The sequence below is a fragment of the Erpetoichthys calabaricus genome, chromosome 4 (assembly GCF_900747795.2).
Source record: "Erpetoichthys calabaricus chromosome 4, fErpCal1.3, whole genome shotgun sequence".
Lineage (NCBI taxonomy): Eukaryota > Metazoa > Chordata > Cladistia > Polypteriformes > Polypteridae > Erpetoichthys > Erpetoichthys calabaricus.
Window position 1 is genome coordinate 133418947 of NC_041397.2, and position 21040 is coordinate 133439986.

The 21040-nt window shown below is 36.6% G+C and overlaps 1 protein-coding gene across 3 annotated transcripts in view; it reads right to left on the minus strand.

The window, feature by feature from the left end:
• The window catches only part of zgc:113276 (uncharacterized protein LOC553748 homolog), a 60185-nt gene that overhangs the window by 25639 nt on the left and 13506 nt on the right, over nucleotides 1–21040 (minus strand). For 2 of the 3 annotated variants that reach the window (XM_028801095.2, XM_051927122.1), the window contains exons 3-5: nucleotides 13687–13902; nucleotides 7158–7458; nucleotides 4172–4305 (exon numbers count right to left, since the gene is read on the minus strand). In XM_028801095.2, coding sequence (XP_028656928.1) covers nucleotides 4172–4305; nucleotides 7158–7458; nucleotides 13687–13902 — 651 coding nt within the window. The remainder of the gene's footprint in view (nucleotides 1–4171; nucleotides 4306–7157; nucleotides 7459–13686; nucleotides 13903–21040) is intronic. The other variant, XM_051927123.1, reaches the window with a different exon arrangement.

Here is a 21040-nt window from a genome sequence, read left to right on the forward strand (position 1 = left end):
GGAAAAAAGCACAAAATGTCAACTTCAATCTCGAAATTTCCACTTTAATCACGTAGTTTATTCTGTCATTAAAGTAGAACATCATAAACTTCATCTTAAAATCGTTTTAATTTACTAGTTTCTCATCCCATCGTAACTAAAGTAGCATGTTAAATGCTTTGTTTGTATTTGATCTTCTATGTGCTCTATGTGTGTGAATCACTATGTGCTTTTGGGCTTTGTCTTCCTCCGACAGGACACAGAATTCATTACAATCGTAATATTACAGCTGTCTGAATAATTAAAATACTGAGATGTATACTTGATATAATTTTCATGATGATAGGAGTTAAAGCATGTTATTAAATATGGGAACATGGTGGCGCAGTGATTGTGCGTGACCTTCGATAAATTTATTGCAGCAGTGCTGTCTCTTTCAAACATACTAACCCCCAATTTCTGTCCTTACCTTTCTTTCTCCAAATACCCAATCACCACACAATCAGCTCTGTAATAGACGTTAAGCCATCTGTAAGATTATAATGCAGATTCTTCAAAACTTTTAAGGAACACTGAAATATCTTCGTAATACATGTTTAATTATTCTATCCTTCACACCAGTCCCAGTTAAGCATACAGTGCGTGGCAGGAACGAGCGCCAGATCCTTGCTAGCGTAGCTACACCGTGTCCTTTAATTATTAACAATATAGATTATTTAAATGAAGTTAAAGTTTTATCTGTATAATATAATAAACATATTTTGCTGCATTTCATCTTAAAAATGATATCGTCATCATATGTAAATACGTGCTTTATAAAGTGGCTCAGGTTGTGCAATATTATAACTGTAGTGCAAGTTTACAGTGAGGTGATTGTACTTATAAGTCCAAACAGTTCTACAAGGAGCACTTGATGGACTGATTGATTTGTTTAGAGCTGTTGGGATGAAACTCTTTCTGAACCACGAGGTCCATACAGGAAAGGTTTTGAAGCGTTTGCCGTGTGAGAAGCAGTTCAAATAGGAAGCATGGCTGAGGCAGCGTGTGCTTGATGCTGTATACTGATAATTCTCTTTCCGATCAGCTTCTCCGAGTGGTGCAGTGAAAGTAATATGGAAAAAGATGCTGTGGCAACCCCTAACAGGAACAGCTGAAAGAAGTAAAAGAAGGTGCAGTGAGAGTAACAACGCTAAAGCAGTTATGGTATTTGGAATAGTTTGACCATTCCGTGGACAATTATATTGTTACTGGTTAATTACAATCAGATGAATTAAACTAATAAACAATATGCAGTTAATTTCACTGTATTTATAAATCTGCATCAGGGATGTGGATCTGAAAAAGAAAGGGTAACCACACAGGAACAGTAGCACTGCTTTGATGCTGGGTGCTGCCAGTCTGCAAAACCAAGCGGAGAACTTGCGTACGCCAGGGTATGAGGTGCCATGGAAATGTGCGTGGCTTTATGCCAAGTTTAGGTTTTATACATCGCGATTTGAGCGTGGAAACGTTCGTACGCAACATTTCTGTGCATACGCACCATTTATACATGAGGCCCCAGGTGTCTGTCACACTAGACATGAATTCTTACTGTGTTCTGTAGTCAATTAATACTTTTAATTTTCCTTAAAATTGTCAACAGTGCTATTCAGTGACTAAATAGTTAAGTGTGCCCTTGTGACAGGGTGCAAGGAGGTGTGGTAGAGAGGAAAACAGAGGAAAGAAAATTTACATTTAGAGTCTTGTGATGATGTCTGGCATGTATCAAGTCAGAAAATAAAAGGACATTTCAATAAAATTTTATTTCATATCATAAATGCTATTCAATATAAATCAAGGGGCATTATGTTTGAACTCAGCAAGCCACTAATGAGATCACATTTTCAGCATCATAAATTCCACTGGAATTATTCTTGTGTAAATATTAAGACGCATAGTCTAAGGCACTGGTGGAGGACAGAAAATAGTGAAAAAAGACTTGTTAATATACTGTAAGAGCTGTGAGATCTGCAACAAACTAATGGTTGCCATAGTTGATGCAGATATCCCTCTTTTTAAAAGGAGGCTGTGAGAGATATTGAGACAACTTTTATATTCGCTAAAGAAACAAGCTTTTTAGACACAGTTTTTCTCTTCTAGTTTATAAACTTTATTATGTTCTTATAGCAATGTCAAGTGTTGTGTGACCATCTTAGTTAATAAAATAATAGGTAATGCCATTTCTTTTTTCTAACAGCCCAAACGTTACCTATCACTTTGATACAAATGTATAGGAGCAAAATGTGTGCTGTACTTTCATAGATTAATTTTATAAAACTCAAAGTTTAATCTGCAAAAAATAAAATGTCAAATGTAAGTTGGCATCTTTGGATTATGAATAGGGCAGTTCTTATTGAAAGATATGGGACCTTCGTGAAACAGGAATTGCGTTTGTGCATTGTCAGCTAGAAAGTGCCATCTAGTGGATTTTTAGTGCCACTTTGAAATGTGCACATTAGTGTTTAGTACAGAGTAAATTAATCGAGACCTTTTGATTTACAATCATGTGATAGCAAGGAGGTTTTTAATAACAGGTTATGTTTAATTTCCTGTCCAGGGTTGATTGGTTCATTCTTTTGATAGAATGCAGAATTCAACAGTGTGGGAGACCCTCAGAGTAGAATGACAGGTTCTCCACATTAATAGGAGACAATTATAGTGCTCTAGGTATATAGTGGTGCCTCCATAGGAGGTGTATCATAAAATTCCCTCTAGAAGAAAAACCATGAGCAGACCCAGAACAAGCTGCAGGGACCGCATTTGTCAGGAGAAGTTGAAAAATGTTGCTGAGGATATCAGGGGGCTGTGGATTGGTGGGAGATAGGGGCCAGATCAGCTCAGCACATTGCCATTGCAACCTTCATGAGGAGAACACATATTGAAGATAAATAAAAATAAAATGATCAAGTTTATGCTTAAACTGTACAACAATTGGAATGCTATATATATTCTTTGCCTTCATATTCCAAAAAGAACTTAAGAGTACTATGGAAAGCCCAATGAAATAAAACAGGGATTTTAGCACTATATGATACTGACACATCACAAAAGATTATAAGAGTATTAGAACCAGATGGAAATGAAGAAGTGAGGCAATTTAAGTGTTTAAATTAACTGAGTTTATGGTGTTAGTGCAAACTGTTATTTTAAAATTAGTTCTTCAAAAAAAACACAAGGAAACATATATAAGCTGTTTAAATGATAGAATGGTCAAATGGTGAAAAAAAGTTCTTAATGTAGACGATCATAATATATACCGTAGGTTACCAAGATAAATAGTTAATAATAGAACTTTACAGAATTTGGCAATATTTTGAAAATATTAGGTGAACAAGGATTGATGAGCCCTTGGGACTGAAGGAACCATTTTCATCAAAAATCTTCTAATGTTCTTATACTGCATTTCTTTCAATGAGAAAAATCTGTGCTTTTAGTGTTTAATATTTAACATTGCTTCCTCATGAATCCAATGTCCAGGTTTAGTTATTGTCTGTGTGGAATCTGTAAATGTGTTCAGCGTCTGCCTGGTGTATTGTTCTGGAATTCCCATTTTTTCCTTTTTATATCCTCAAAAATAGGTTTGTTAGGTGAAATGGCATTTGTTTTTGTGTGAATGAGTGCAAAAGATGGACCTTTGAATACCCAGAGATGCGTTCAGAGCTGTTTTCTGACTTGTCCCAATAATGCTGACAAAAGTTAATCCGTCATCCTGAATTGTAATAAAAAGGGTTGAAAATGTAGCATTTGTCACATGTAAGGGCTTGATGGCCACTCTTGGCCATCTGAAAACTGAATGTAACACACACAGTAACTAAGTAAGTTTTTATCCTTGCTTTAAGGAACATGGCCCCCAAAAAAGATCAGTGATACCACCTCCACTCAACCTTGAATTCCTACTCTTCTGGCACCATCTTTTAAAACTAATAGGAAACAGGAAGTTGACATTAGCCATAATGAAGGAAGATTCATTAGTTTCATCAACCTAGTATTTTGATTTTTTTCATCTTGCCTTATAGCAGAATTAAACGTGAATTCCTGTTTGGACTCTTAGTCATTTATGTGCTTTCTGTTGTTTTGCTATACAGCTAAATATAAAACAAACACTTAAAAAATTAGAATTACTTACAGTCATGCAATATTTATACAGTCTCACCTGTAAATGTTTCCTCAGTACCCAGTGAACATTTCTAGCACCTTGTTGAAAGGCAAATAATATGATATGGGCGCTTGTTAGCCCACCTCCAACAACTAAGACCCTTTCTCCAGAATTGCAGACAGAAGCTGAAACTGAAAGTTAAAAAAATATATATATACTGTGTAGAATGTAAAATATTCTCTGTTTCTTCCAATATTTTAACAGTTTAAAATATTTTACTTAGTATAATTTTTCATGCACGCAGTAAGAAAAGTTTTTATTTTTCCCAGGAGCAAAATTAAAGTTAAGAACTCCAATATAGTTCTTGACTCACTAACCTAACTAGAAAGTTTAGAATGCTTTTTTAAGTATCACAAAAATAAATGGTTGTAATTATTTTCAAGATGTAATCGCATTATCAGTTTATATAAGAAAATAATGCAATTTTGTGGGAATGGAGCACAAGTCCACATCTTTCCAATGAAAAATGGCTTGAAAAGATATTATTTGTCTTGACTTTCGAGTTTGAGATTCACAATATCTTAAGCATATTCTTGGCTTCAAGATTACTAGATTCTGGAATACATGGTGGTGCACTACATTTAAACAGGAGATGTGAAGAATAAAACATGAGCTATTGTTTTATTGCTACTTTTAATGCTCAGCTGAGCTCAAATATTCAATCGTCTTGTTTACTTAAAAGACTAAGGAAACCACTGCCAGAACAAAGTAGTCAATATGGGTTCAGCTGGGGATGTTCTATTTTAATAATATGGAATTCTGCAAAGAAACAAAAAGGATATGATGAGAAAGGGGTATGTAATATTTCAGAAAGTAATTGGTAAGGTCCCACATTAAAGTCTTAGGCATCAAACTAAATGAAGTGTAAATTCAAGGCATAATTTTGTGGATAGGTACAAAATTGACCCAAACCTAGAAAGCAAGGGGTCATGATGAGAGGAATCTTATCAGAAATACGTGATGTCAGTGTAGGGTTGCTATTTTTTTTTAATATATATAATTGAACTGATCAGGAATATAAATAGCAAGCTGGTTAAGTCTGCAGATAAAGTAAACTGGGTGGGATTGCAGTTTTTAAAATTAGGAACAGATTTAGCATAGTGGCTCCTGGCTATATTACTTTAAAACAAGTCCTTCTGCAAGAATACAGGGACACTGATGGAAAATTGTTAAGTGTAAATTTTGCACAAATGTAAGTTTCTCTTCATGCAGAGAATCCTGGATTCATGGAATAAGTTATACAGTAAGTAGTGATACAGTTTAAGCCTGTAGGAACCTTTAAAACAATGTAATGTTATTTTGGAAAAGGACTGGCAAGCTTTGTTGGACTGAATGGCCTGTTGTTGTCAAAATTGTTCTATTGAGAAATATGTTGCCAATTTGGATGAACTGGAGCATAAGTCTACCTACCTCTGAAGTCTCTGCACTTTAAAAATAAAGCTGTTGCTGTCCATTGTCTTGCTGACAGACAGACTGGGATGGTAGACTACTATCACATGATCTTTGAGGATGTGTCCAGGACTAAACATCATACTTTTTGTATGGAAATAAAGCTAAAAGAATAAAATTGTGCAATAGGCTAAATTTACCTTGGTGTGTTTGATTACAAACTATGTTATCTCACAGACACTGTATATGTAAATGAATGGCAAATAGAATTTTTATTGCCTTTCATCACCTGGCCCTTTCCTTTTTACCTCCTCCAAGTGATTATGTTTTACTCACGGTGTTCACAACAGTTAGCAGACACCATATGTCTTTGAACAGTCAAGAGAGATCACAAACCAAAAGAATATTTGAAAATAAATGAATTTGTTCAAGAAGCTAACCTTAGGTGCTAAGTAGGTTGAGTTCTTTTTTAGCTTCACAGAGATGAGATGTCATCTTTATAATTTGACGTATTATATTATATTATATTATATTTCTCTATTATAATAAAAAAATCCTGGGACGAGACATGACTTTTTCAGAGAGATACTTTCACATCCCGCGAGATGAGACTTTGTGCCAAGAGATTTAACCATGCCCGGGGTCGGAAATAAAAGACAAAGTAGAATGTCGTAAAGAATTCAAAAACATTGGCGTGATACACATGCAGAATAGTTTAGAGATAATGAAAGTACTAAAATTCGAATGTCTCAGAAAAATGATAGTAAAGATTGCATTAGCGCAAACAAACGGAAATTATTACTCAGTGAAATAACAGAACAGTGAAACGAGATTGAATATATTGTTCAGATTTAAACTTTAAGTCGGAAAGTTGTAGATCGTCTAATTCGTGTTGCCATCAGGGAAAAGTAGTGTTTTTTCCCAATGAAGAGGCATAGCCTGCATATATGCAAGCAGCAGACGCCAAGTGGCTGGCGCATATGGTGAGTGAAGCGAGCAGGCCCCCTAGTTATATTATATTATATTATATTTCAGGTCAGCTCATTTGTATTTTTTATTTAACAAAATGAATTTTATTACAGTGACGAGCTGCTTGTTAGTTGAGCATACAAATAAGAATTTCACTGTTCTCTGTACATGACACAATATTACTACTACTACCACTACTGTACTGTTCTTGTGCTGATGAGTCTTTTTCTATGAGAAAACAAAGTGTAGAGATTTATTGATCCAGAGCATTAAGTCTTTGTAAATATAATGCCACAATGACATCACAAGTGCACAAGCTTCATGAAGGAGATCACTCCGTAACAATACCTCACAATTGTAAAAATAAACAACAAGTGAAAACAGGAAAATCACATAATTCCTGACATCATTAAGGACAGTGTTGCAGCTTATCCACCAAACCAATCATTTGGTGTACAATCTAGTGTGATGGCTAAGGTTTTGAAGTGTAAATCAAAATACTGCAGGCTCAATTCCCACATCTTACCAGTAACTTATTATGTATAATTTATAATATAATTTAATAATATATATTAGTATACAGTACATTAAGCATGACTCAGATATACAATAATGCATTTCATACCTTGTTTGCCATCTTGATAATGAATTAACTGCACTGTGTGTTGAAGCCGTTCTTCAGGATAACTTTCATGGATTGATTTAACCCAAGAGGGAATGTTTGCCATTTGAATTCTTGTAGGCCCTGTGGCTAAGACCACTTGCCGTGCTGCAATCACATCACCATTCTGAAGCACTATGTTAAAGTGCTGCACTGATTTCTGTTCATTTTTACTTTGCATTTGATCATTGTGGACAGCTAAAATAGGAATTATTCTTTCCACTGTGCCTTTCATCAATATGCTTTCCAAGTGGTACCTGTGGATCTGATGAAAACAGTACAATGTTGAAAAGGCTGTTAGTGTTAAATAAATTTGATACATTATAAAAACATGAGACCACACTGATAAGCACACATTAGAAGTGTTGTTAATGTTATTAGTAAGCGTTGCAAGTGCTGTATATTCACCCCATTTTAATTTTTGCAAGCAAAGTATTCCAGTGGATATTGGCTTGAAAGTGACGTGGTGGCAAGGTGAAATGCCATTGTTAACTCTATTTGTTTGATGTACTTTTGAAAGCAGCCTCATCCACAACTTTCTAGGTATGTGAAACATCTATCAGCATGAAATAATCTGTGCATCACATTTTAGATCTCAGTGTCATGTGATGTTTGATTACAGCTACAGGACAGGATTTCTTTGTCTCTGTGTTCATAAACACTTTATTGTGAAAGCAAGATCCTCCCCATGTACCCTACAGTTAAAACACTGAATTGTATTTACAGGATTCTAAGGATGAGAAAATAATCAAGATCTAGGAAATGTACTGTAATGCTGAAGGATATAACTAGCTGAAATATTTTTCAAAATGACTCTTGAAGTCTAAGCAACAACTGTTTAGGACTGAAGGTCAGAGCATGAGAGTGATGCTATGAGTAAGCTAATTGTGCTCTCTACTATCTGAATATATAAATCAGCAGGGTATGGAGCTTAATTTTACATACAGTAGTTTTCTTCCAATTACTTTAGTTTCTTCACACGTCCATAAATATGCAGATTTAGGTTACTTGGCAACTGTAAATAAACCTGGTAATTATTAATTATTTTAATTATTGTTATTGATTGAGAATGAGTGTGCCTTCTGATGGTCTAGTACCCTACCCTGGATTAGTTTGTACCCAGAACTGATGGAGTAGACTCTGGGTTCAAAAAATGGATGAATATAAGCATATAATTGATATTGCATTTCTCATATGAAAAGGGAAATTCCTTTTTGGGTTATTTTAATTAAAATTGGTAGTTTTATTCGATGACAACATACACATATTAAAGACTGAATTAGAACTGACCTTTCAAATTTACATAAGCAATCAATCCCTATTCACCTTGAAATCCAAATTACTGATATAAAGTATAGAATTTGGTGACTTATTCCATGCATCCTTTATTCCGTATGTGAAGAAACACTTCTGAGGATCTGTGTTTCGATCTGTGTCCATATGTATATGTTGTAGAATGCATTATAAAGTAGTTCCTGATATCTACCCTCCTAACTTATTCATCATTTTAAATACTTCTCCCATGTCACCTCTTGATCTTTTTGTTTAGGCTGAAAAGATCCAACATTTTCAATCATTTTTCATAGCTCATACCCAGCAATTCTGGTATAGATTGTATAGCTCTTCTCTGGACTTTTGTGTGGGACATTCAAATTTTATATGATATTCTAGATGAGGTGCCACAAGTGTCTTATATACATCTTGAGCTTGGCCTTCATAGACTTATGAGAGGTAGTGCTGCCCTAAAATTGAAACTATAGAAAACATTGCTTTCTTTAAAGAACAGATATTTTAAGCATAAAATGTTTTTTATCATCAGTTATGGGATGTGTTTATTGCATACTGTATATACAGAAGAAAATCTTTAAAAAAAATCATTTCCATAATTCACATTTGCATTATATTATATTATTGAATGATTTACTTCGAGGGGTATACAATGTGCTCCATGGCGTATTTGTCAGTCTGTGGGAGCTACATTTTGTATATTCTTAGTGAACAGATTATTTAGTTTTAAGTTATAGTAGATGTTAATTCATTAAACAATAAATTATATTACAGTCTTCTACAGATCTACTATATTATAAAACTCTAAGGTCTGTGTGTGTGTCCAGTCCCTCAGAGCAATCTGATTGGTCAGTTTGGACTTTGGGATGTGACTGAAAGAGAAAGCGCAAGTGTGAGACACATGACGAGGAGCAAAGGCTTAGAAGGCACACTGACAGTAGCAGACAAGAGCTGAGCAAGGCACCTCAAAATGACAGAGTCTGAGAAGGAGGCTTTACTGGAACACGTTTGAGAAAGGGAATGCTAGTCAAGAGAGGTTCAGACACACAAGGATACAGAGAAAAGGTGCTGAAGGAACATGCAGGGTAAGTGATATCAAATATTTTAACATGTATTCTGTTACCTCTTGTAGGTGCAAGGAAGGAAGGACAGGCATCCTGGCCAGGATAAAAGAAGGATTCAAGCCCAGACGTGATGCCATAATGGAAGGAGCAGGTGAATGAGCTTACCGGAAACAGCTTATTCCCCCACACAACAGGTGTCAGTGTTCCTTATGACTGGACCACTTTAGGACTCCCACATGGGAGTTGGAGTCTGGAGACGCAGCCCTGTCTCCAGAGGGCACTGCTGTAAGAGGACTGCGCTGTGATTTTGTGATTTTGATTCTGATTCTGACATTTTCCTATCCCAATTCTATTGTTGTTTGGGCTTAATAAACTAATTCATTGTGTCATGTAATTTTCTAATCCACTTAATCCAGACCAAGGTCAATGGGCCTGGAGCCTGTGCCAGCTAGCATAGGGGTGCAAGGCAGGAACACACCCTGGATAGGGTGCAGCCAATCACAGGGCTTACACACATCCACACACCAAACACACACTAAGGGTAATTTAGTGTTGCCAATTCACCTAACCTGCATGCCTTTGAACAGTGGGAGGAAACCCATGCAGACACGGGGAGAGCATGCAAACTCTATGTAGGGAGGACCCAGGACACAATCCCAAGTCTCATTACTGCAAGACAGATGTGCTGCCACTACTCCACTTGGGCACTCTAATTCAGTTTGTACTGAATGCACATCTCTTAAAATGCATTTGCAAAGGTAATAACTGTATTCATTTTAATCCTGCTAGTGTGGCTAGTTTTCCAGTTATCTTCACAGACTCACATTGACACAGACAGACACCACATTGAAGGTATTCAAATCTTATTCAGCAATGTGTCAAACATATAACTCCACTGAAAACTTAAAGCTGAAAGTTTGATTCCGTTGTCACAATACTATCAATTTACTACATATATTTGTACTGTATATGCTGAAGAGGTAAAAAAAAAAAATACAGATTAATATCCTCCTTAACCAAGTTGCTATGCCTCTGCTATCCAACAGATGGAGCCTCACAAACATTAGCACTGCTTTTACGAATCCTGTACCAAATGGTATGTAACAGAGACACAGCAACCAGATGGACACCCTGCACTGCAAGCATTAACTCTGGGGTCTATGTTGATTACTTAGATTTCAGGCTGTCTCAAGACAGGTAGAACAGATACTTAGATTAATAAATTGATTATATTTGTTGTAGAGATGTATTTCTCCAAGCAAATATGAAGCAATTTTGTGAGCTAACAGAATTATAAAGGGTCAAGTAATTTCAAGTAATTAATGCCTTAAAATGTAAAATATTATTTGTCTAGATTAATTACAGATCAGAATTTTCCCAGTCATTACAGTTTAACAGCACTCATAACAGGCTATAGCACTGCTATAGTGGGCTTTCATATATTATTTTAAAAGCAAACTAAATAATATGCCCTTATTCAGTTCACTCCCACACAATTTCCACTTTAAAATACTTATAGAAGTGTAGCTGCTCTAAAATGTGCTTCAGCATTTGTAAAGATCAAAATCTTGTAATGAAACTGAAAACAAGTTGGCAGCAAACTATGATATGGGGAACATGCAAAATATCAGTACTCTTTCAAATAATGTTCTCCAGTAAATTACACAAAGAAATCATTTCCATAAGAAAGGCAGAGCCACATAAATTAATCTAGTAAAAAGACTCCATCATTAGTTAACAATGAAAATTACATTTGAATACGGGCCTGATGGAAACTGAATGCTATCCCCATCTCTCCATGGGTCTTACTCTTCAGTCTTCCTTCCATGTCTTAAATGAATGAAGATTAGCTGAATTGGCTTTTCAAAACTGGCCCTACTTCACTGAAGGCTGGTGTGAAGATGAGGATGTCCTGTAAAGCAGGGGTAGGCAACGTCGGTCCTGGAGTGCCACAGTATGTGCAGGTTTTTGTTCCATCCCAGTTCCTTAACGAGAACTCAATTATTGCTGATGAAGCACATATTGCTTAAGTGACATTTTAATGCTTCATTTTAGTGGTCTCGCTTGTTAAGGTTCTCCAACCTTAATTGCTTATTTCAATCTTAAACTGCTGCATTCAGTGTTTTAATTGCTCCTTATTAGCAATAAGATGTAAAACAGGGGTAGGCAATGTCGGTCCTGGTGAGCCACAGTGGCTACAGGTTTTCATTCCAACCCAATTGCTTAATTAGAAACCAATCATTGCCAATCTCAGACCTTATTTAATTTTATGCTTGTTAGTCTGTGCAATGTAAGGCTTTTATATCGTAGATTTTTTTCCTTTCCAAGGATATCATCCAAATGATTTGAAGCCTAAAACAGATAATTTTCAGTCTGTCACATTTTTCTATTAAGTGTTTTATTAAATCAAACCGTGCATGATGAACACACACAGATGTAATTGGAAAAAAGCTAGCTGGAGAACTGCTGGCTGCTTTGTCTTTTACATCTTATTGCTAATAAGGAGCAATTAAAACACTGAATGCAGCAGTTTAAGATTGAAATAAGCAATTAAGGTTGGAGAACCTTAACAAGCGAGACCACTAAAATGAAGCATTAAAATGTCACTTAAGCAATATGTGCTTCATCAGCAATAATTGAGTTCTCGTTAAGGAACTGGGTTGGAACAAAAACCTGCACATACTGTGGCACTCCAGGACCGACGTTGCCTACCCCTGCTGTAAAGAACTGGTGAGTGAACTGGTTCTTGCCTTGTGCCCAATCATGTGGAGGTTCTAGCCATCATGACCCTGAACAGAATTAAGCAGGTCTGGTAAAGTTATGTTTTATTTTTTAAACCTAACTATTATACATAAAATCCCAGATCCCAGATTTTCCACAGGATGCAGAGTTAGATGAGTTAGCTGGGTACTTTAATCAAACTGTAAAGGATATATTTGCTGTTATTGGTTATTTTGATTTGGTACAGATAAATAATAACTCCATTTAACTACAACTAATGCTTTTTCTTTATTGGTAGTTGTTTTGGGAGGGTGGGTGTTGGAAGATCACCTCCTTCCATAGCCCTTATTCTAAAATTGCATATTGTCGTACCCCAACCCTATACCCTAAGCCTAAAAATAATAAAAAGGGCCCTCAGGTTAATTAATCCTTTACGACCATATTTATTAAAAATACATCCTACCCCTACCCCAGATCCTAAACTTAAAAATTTTTAAAGAATATATCCCTAATCTTAATAGATTACATGGACAACCCTGATATTAAGTCTATGATCGGGGATATTAATAAATAACCCTATGTAAATTGCACATTGATATGTGTATTGCTTCATTTTAATTCCTTTTGGTATAGTGCTTTATAAAAAAGTGTTTTTAGATACTTTTTACACCTTACTAAAATTATGATATTTATAAATTATTAATAAGATCTGTTTTAAGGTTAATTAAATATTGATAGGAATATTAAGTTTAGTGGATAAGGGACATATTTTAGAGATCTCATTGATTGGGTTTAAGATTGGCTTAAATTATTTTTAATACTTGAATAGTGTACCCATGCTTAACCCAAATGGGTTTAATCTCCACTAACATAAATATTATACTAATATTACATTCAAAAATTTGGGGATGGCATGGTCACAAGTCCAAAGGAGCTAGGCTTTATTTCCAGCCACTCTGTGTAGAGATTGTATTTCTTTCAACACAACAAAGTTGTGCATGGTTGGAGAACTGCTTATTCTACATTTTCCTAGTACAATGAGTACAATGAAATGGGGAAACAGATTCTGAAAGTAGTTGCTTGAGTGGGATTTAATGGGGAATGCACCCTGTTTTCATTTCCACTTCATGTTCTGCTAAGCACGCTTTTAACATCAAGGTATGCTCTGATTACAGCGATGGTGTCAACAGGATGGCAACACTATGTGACGGAATACTAAATGGATTATTTTATTCCTGACAAAAGAAGTTAACAAAAAATGGAGCTAACCTTACTGCAATCCAGGAAAATGGTCATTTATAGACATCGCCTTTCTGATTAGAGTTTTTCATCTTGCATGCAATGTCATTAAGATGCACACCACACCATCCAGATCTTAAACAACAGATCTGGCTGCCACTTCTGCAAGTCACCAGTCAAACCTGCTGCTGGAAAAAGTCCATAACAAGTCCTGAACTTGGAAGGCTAAAATACAGGCTTTTTTTCAGAGCACCACTGGCTGAAAGTTTCTTCTTTTCCTTCTTGCCCAGCCTGCTATCATTAAAGAAGGCATTTTCATCTTGAATATAAATGTGTTCAGGCAAGCTGTGGAGCTCTTCGGTGCGTTCATGCTTCACTGCAAATTCCTGTAGGGCTTTCTGTAAAAAAATTAATAATGTATTTGCATTACAAAACTATGCACCAATCTGTGGTAACTTCCTACAGCACTTCCCCCTTTTGTAATGGAAACATCCTGACAGACAAGAAATAAATATAGTGAAATAGTACTGTAATTCATTAAGGCAAGCTTGCACAAGAGAGGCCATTTTTTTAATGAGCAGTTCAAAAACTTTGTTTTTATTGTAATCTGGGGCAGTTTACAATTATGTCCTCCTTGCTTAAGGCTTATTGTATAAATGGAACCATCTATCTATCTATCCATTCACTTTCTGACCCACATAATCTAATTTAGAATGGAGAGGAGAAGCCTGTTCAAGCAGCATTTGACGCAAAGCAGCAACTAAAGTTGAAAGGAGTTGAAGGCAGAGTCAATCATTTTCTTTGTATTTTATTAATTTTGTAAATACTATTATAGTGGATAAGGATACAAACAGTATTACACCCCATTCTTTATGTTTAGTTTCAATATCAAGTAATGGATGACATGCAGGACTAGTCCCTGCCAGGATGGACTCCCTTTCTTTACCTGGTCAGAAGGCCCAAGTGTCAAATGTACAAAAAGAGTGACAGAGTGTTCCCTACCTAAGCAAGGAGGGTGTTCAGAAGATGCTAGTACAGAAGTGAGTATGCTGGTATCCTGGCATGGTTGGACTGAAGAACAATACCTGACCAGGAGACCAGTGTGACGGAAGGATGGGGGGAGATAGTCTATAATTCATCTTGACAGGGTCCTCCATACACTAGGTGGCAGCAACCCTGGGTCAGGATTTCCTCACAGACACTAGTATGGCATACTGAGACCTGTAGTCCCATGGGGCAGTCCTGTTGGGTCCTGTGGGGGCTGCCAGTGGGAGCTGATGGAATTGAATATCCTACTTTATGGGACTTTCAAATGACTAGGAAGTACTTCCATCGGGCTATGCCCTAGCAACGGAAGTATTCCCAGGTCCAACATAAAAGAAGCCGCTCAACATGATCCAGGTGAGCTGGAATCGACTGTGGAGGACAGACAAAGCTTGCATGGGAGGTGCGGAGGAGAAGAGAGAAGGAAGAAGTGTGTTGTGTTTATGCCACTCTTTGAACCTTTGTGTAAGGTATTTGTGAGAATAAACCTTTTTTCAAACAGACTTATGTCTCTGTAGTTGTGTCAGGGGTTTGGGGTGCTGCAATGCCCCCTAGCGGTCACAGAAAGTAGCTTCTGCTTGCAGTGATGTAATGCTGGGAGTCCTGGAAAGCAGTGCTTGTTCATTACAGGCAAATCCAAACACATACACATTCACACCAAGTTATATTTCCAAATTTAAAGTTAGAAACTTTCCTGACTTCATTTTTTTTTTAATTCGGGGAACAAATCAGAATCCTTACATTAAATTGTGGAGAACATATGAAAACATAAGTCTTTTTTTCCATAATTCAAAATAAATCTAAGTACTCTCAGGTGACAAATCTACCACTGTATTGACAATACACATCATGCAATGTATGAGGAATCCCTTTTTAAGACATTTCCTAGAAGTTTAAATATGTTTTATGGTATGCCACAACACCAGTTTTATTTATATCAGGCACCTCCATTTTCTAACTATAGCATTATCTGTTGCTATGATGACCCCTCTCAAAAATCTCTGGGAATGCACAGCATTTGAAGTCACCAGCACAGCCATATAAATAGGTCAGCATGGGTGTGCTTGGATCATCCGAGATTAGGATTCTTTGAGCAATTTCTGGCAAATTTTCCTGAAACTTATGGTTTTTGACTTTTACTTTTTATTTGAGAACTTTGATTCTTTTTGTTTTGCATACTGGGGTCCATGAACTGATTGTTTGATCTTCCAGTAACAAACTCTGCACATTCTTGACCACATCCTTTCTCCTGGTCCTGGTCCCTTCTAATAAAACATTCTTGCTGCCTGTCCTTGAGTCAGTACAACATATTTTTGATTTTAAAGAATAGACAATATCTGAAAAATTGAAGAAAAGTTTAATACAAGGGCAGCTCACTAAGCATTTGGTTTGACCAAATACTAGATTTCAGCATAAAGTCCTAAGGACTGAATTTAGTAGTATAAGGCCTCAAGGGCTTAATTACGATACCGGGAGACTGTCAACTGCACATTCTCCCAATGTTAGTATTCCAAGCAGTGCTCTTCCAGATTTAACCAGTAATGTCCCAACTCACAGTTTAACGTGGGGATCCCCCTTGGCCTCCTCAATCAAATATTAGGACACTCAAACTTTCGTGGGGGATCTCTCTTCAATTGAATGTATTTGTATCGTGCAGAGCTGCCAGTGGTCATAGTTTCAATTGAGGCCTGTTATGAGTATGCCAGTTTTTGATGAGGTAAAAAATATGCTGTTCAGGTTGATTGGACCTGGTGTGAATGGTTTAGGTGAATGTGTGTGCAATTAGCTCTGCCGTCCAATCCGAGGTTGTTTTCTGCTCTGTACCTAGGGCTGCCAGGAAAAACATTGTCCCCACCCCGTGACTCAGAACTGGAAGAAGCTATTATGAAAATGTATGTTTATTCCAGATGTGAAATTTAAGAAAAAAGCAATAATAACAAAAATAAATCAATAAATAAAAGGAAACACACTAAAACCTTTGTGGGGCAACTACTACAGAAGGCAGGAGAGAACAGATGAATGAATAGCAGCAGAAAAACGCCAATCTGTTGAACAACATGTAATGTTTCTATGTGTGTAGTGGTAAACACAATCTGTTTCAAGGATTGGCATGAAAAATTAATTTTGAAAGTAAAGGTTTGGATGAGTACCTAATTATAGTTAAATAGTTACAAATTGTCTACTTGTTTCTTCAGAGTGATATATAGTATGTGAGTGTGTATATTTATATATTTTTTTCTAAAAAATAAAAATATAACTGCAACTGCAATATTTGTTTTAAGAGATTGGTTAGGTGCAAGAGATGAAACGCTTCCAAAAAGAGGGACACCTTGTGCCAAACAGTATAACTTTGCAATGCTATAGGATATGACATCTAAACTTGGCACAGTTACCTGACAAATTGGGACACAAAAGAAAATTGATTCCACGGTTGTGTTTCATAAAATGTCTTGGTCATATACTATAAAATTCAATTTTTGGAGAGAAATTCTTTATTTCTTTGTGTTTTATTTAGTTGATATTTGTGCAAAACAAAGTTTCTTATTCATATAAAGATTTTCTTTTAAAAATGTGGAATGCCATTCTCACTTTAAAACATCTGCTCCGCTAAGAACAGTAGTAGTTCAGTTGTGTGTTGGCAGTCGACAAATAAAGCCCAAGTAATGGCACACGCTTACAAATGGTAAAACTGCATAAACATTCAATTGCAAAATCATGACTGGTGATCATGCAGGGAAAGTCATATTCCTTCCGTGTATTAAGTCAGATACTGGCAATACTTCAGAAAGTAGATCACCATTCATCTTGCATAGATGGCAATTTTGAATAGTTTTAGCATTTGCTATGACTATAAATAAATGTCAGGGCCAGAATTTGACGATGTTGGAATATACCTATGTACTGACAGCAAGAGAAGCTTGGGCCACCTAGTATATATGTATGTATATATATGGGTATGGGTGGCACTGTGGCGCAGTGGTAGCACTGCTGCCTCGCAGTAAGGAGACCCGGGTTTGCTTCCCGGGTCCTCCCTGCGTGGAGTTTGTATGTTCTGCCCGTGTCTGCATGGGTTTTCCTCCCACAGTCCAAAGACATGCAGGTTAGGTGGATTGGCAATTCTAATTTGTCCCTATTGTGTGCTTGGTGTGTGTGTGTCCTACGAATATATATTTATAAATATATATTTGGAGTCTGTTTTAACCATTGCAGATTAAGTGTAAGAATATATACCAGAAGCCTCAAACATTAAGGCAAAATCTAATTTTGGATGGGGCAACAGTCTGTTGTAGGACAAATGCTCACATATAAACACAGGGTTATTCATATCATGCAGGAATTTAATCTAACTAGCATGTCTTTGTGAGGAGATATTGATGTAGTCACAAAAGATAGAGAGAGGCCTTCTTAAGAGGACATTCTATCTCATATCTTTCCCACAAAAATAAAGTGGAAACCAAGAAGGTATCAGAGGTAATGAACGAAATTACTAGAATAGATCAAGAACATGCCAGGTGTCCAAGTGAGACACTTCATAGGAAAAGGCAGGCTCTGCATTCAGAACTCAACCTCTTAACAACTAAAGAAACTGAACAACTCATACTTAAATCAAGACATCATTATTATGAACATGGAGAGAAAGCTAATAAGATCTTAGCTCAACAAATCTACAAGCAAGAAGTTTGCAATGCAATCCCAGCAATCACCAGCACAAACGGAGACAAAATCATTGACCATAAAAATATAATACACACATTTAGAGACTACTACAAATCTTTACACTCTACTGAGATTAAAGAAGACAAGACACAATCTAAGGCATTTCTGGACACATTACAGATACCACAAATAGATACTCTTAGGGCAGAGGAATTGGATAAACTTCCGGCACTATCAGAATTACTAGATGCTATAAACTCACTGCAGAGTGGGAAAGCAGCAGGCCCTGATGGCTACCCTGCTGAATTTTATAAGAAATTCTAAACTCAGCTAGCCCCCGTTCTATTAGCAACATTTACAGAAGCTAGAGAAAATAAAATTCTACCTCAAACTTATGCCAAGCATTAATTACTGTCTTTCCTAAACAAAATAGGGATTTATTAAAATGTGCATCGTACAGACCAATCTCACTCCTGAATAACAATGTTAAGATATTCTCCAAAGTCCTAGCTAGACGGATGGAGGAGGTGCTGCCTTCAGTAATATCACAAGATAAAATTGGATTTATTAAAGGCCGACACTTAGCTTCCAATCTTTGACGTCTGTATAATCTATAATAATAAAAGGCAAAGCCCTCACTGACTGACTGACTCACTCACTCACTGACTGACTCATCACTAATTCTCCAACTTCCCGTGTAGGTGGAAGGCTGAAATTTGGCAGGCTCATTCCTTACAGCTTACTTACAAAAGTTAGGCAGGTTTCATTTCGAAATTCAAAGCGTAATGGTCATAACTGGAACATATTTTTTGTCCATACACTGTAATGGAGGAGGCGGAGTCACGTATCGCGTCATCACGCCTCCTACGTAATCACGTGAACTAAAAACAAGGAAGAGATTTACAGCACGAGTCACACGCGGGAACGAAGGTAAATGACGTTAATTTTTGACTGTCTTTTAATACTGTGTAAGCATACATATTAACACATGTGCAATTAAACGTGTGCATTTACGGGGTGATTTCTCAGGCTTAAAAGCTCACCTTTTATCAAACGCGGGAAGAAAGGTAACTGACGTTGTTCACTGTCTTTTAATACTGTGTAACCATACATATTAACACATGTCCAATTAAATGTGTGCATTTACGTGGTGATTTCTCAGGCTTAAAAGCTCGCCTTTTACTAAAAAGGTAAAAGCAAAACTATTTTCAATCAGTTTATTGAAACGCTCCCGTTAAGGATTGCAATAACATATTCGCGAGATAAAAGAACGAAGTAGGGGGAAATGGAGGAACAGCCGCAAACAGCGAAGAGCAAAAAATTAATTAAACAATTGAGAACGGAGCGAGTTAAGCATACAAGCATGTTCATAAGGGAAACAAAGCACGGTGTAAAACGTAAGTTTAAATTAAGTTTATAGAAACGCTCCCGCTGCGGATTGCAATAACATATTCGCGACATAAAAGTTTAATGAGAACACACGAGGTATAAACGAACCACACGCCGTGGCGCAACGTTAGGGGCAACAGTTTCAACCATTCTATGATCTGCTTCTCGCAACTGAAAGATGGCACATGGCGGATGTTAGCCGACTTGCTGACCGCAACATTAGGGGCTTCAACTCTGGCGCTGACGCCACATCTCAGTGCCAACACTTTCCAGACTCTACTTAAAAGACACGCCCTCCTCACTGTACAGTTAAAAAGACCAATCAAACTAACGATGACATCAAGTATTACCCAATCAAAAGTAGGAAAGGAGGCATCTTCATAAAATGCGTGTGGGATGATTTGCATGAGACGCTGCTTTAAAAAAAAATGATAAAAAAAATACGGGAGAAATCCCGTCCAGTATTGATTCAAAACGGGACGTGCAATTTCATTCTCAAATGCGGCACGATTCCGTATTTTAAAGGACGGGTGGCAACCCTACAGTGCCAGGTAACCACCCATACAATCAGATTGTGATTCAGACTAGGAATGCAATGAATGTAATTACCCCCGATCTACATACAAGGCGAAAGTCTTGCAACATTCAAAGATGATGGTTTGGGATAAGTACACCATAGAACATAAAAGAGCTTATGAAGCCTTGAACCGAAAAAAGCAACATCTCAGAGATCGTAAAAAAAAAAAATAGGAGGTAATGTCGTTTTACTCGCTGTAGATTTTATTCAAACATTACCAGTTATTCCACGAGGGAGACCAGCAGATGAACTCAACGTGTGTTTAAAATCCATGCTTCTCCCACGCTCGTTATATGTCGTGTGTTCTCGGGGTAGGTACAACAAAAAATGTATACATTTAAGCATGTAATGGACAAACAAAAAATGAGGCATACCCGAGGGCACTGCAGTAGTACTTAATCTAACTTTACTTCTTAAATGTTAATGTTTTACTGTTTAATAATTTATACGCTTCTTATATGTTGTTCAAATTCTTTTATCAAAATACCAGTGACAGCGCAATGCACGATAACATGGAGTGAATACACCATACGCATCCGCCCACGGCCGCCCTGGTGTGCGCAGATAGGAGTTGATTCTACAATAAAATAAAATAAACATAAAAAGAGTAATACAATCATCACCCATAAAGCGGATAGTAGACGTGACGTACTATATGTGTACCAGATTTCAAGTCTATAGGTGAAACGGTTTGCGAGCTACAGGTGATTTAAAATCCTGGACAGACACACAAATTGCCACGGTAGCAAATTACAGAAGAAGATTTTACTGTTTAATAATTTATAATTTATATGAAATGTGCTTCTTATATATTACTTCATATTCTCATATGATAATGATGTTAATATTTATATTGATTTCTATGTTAT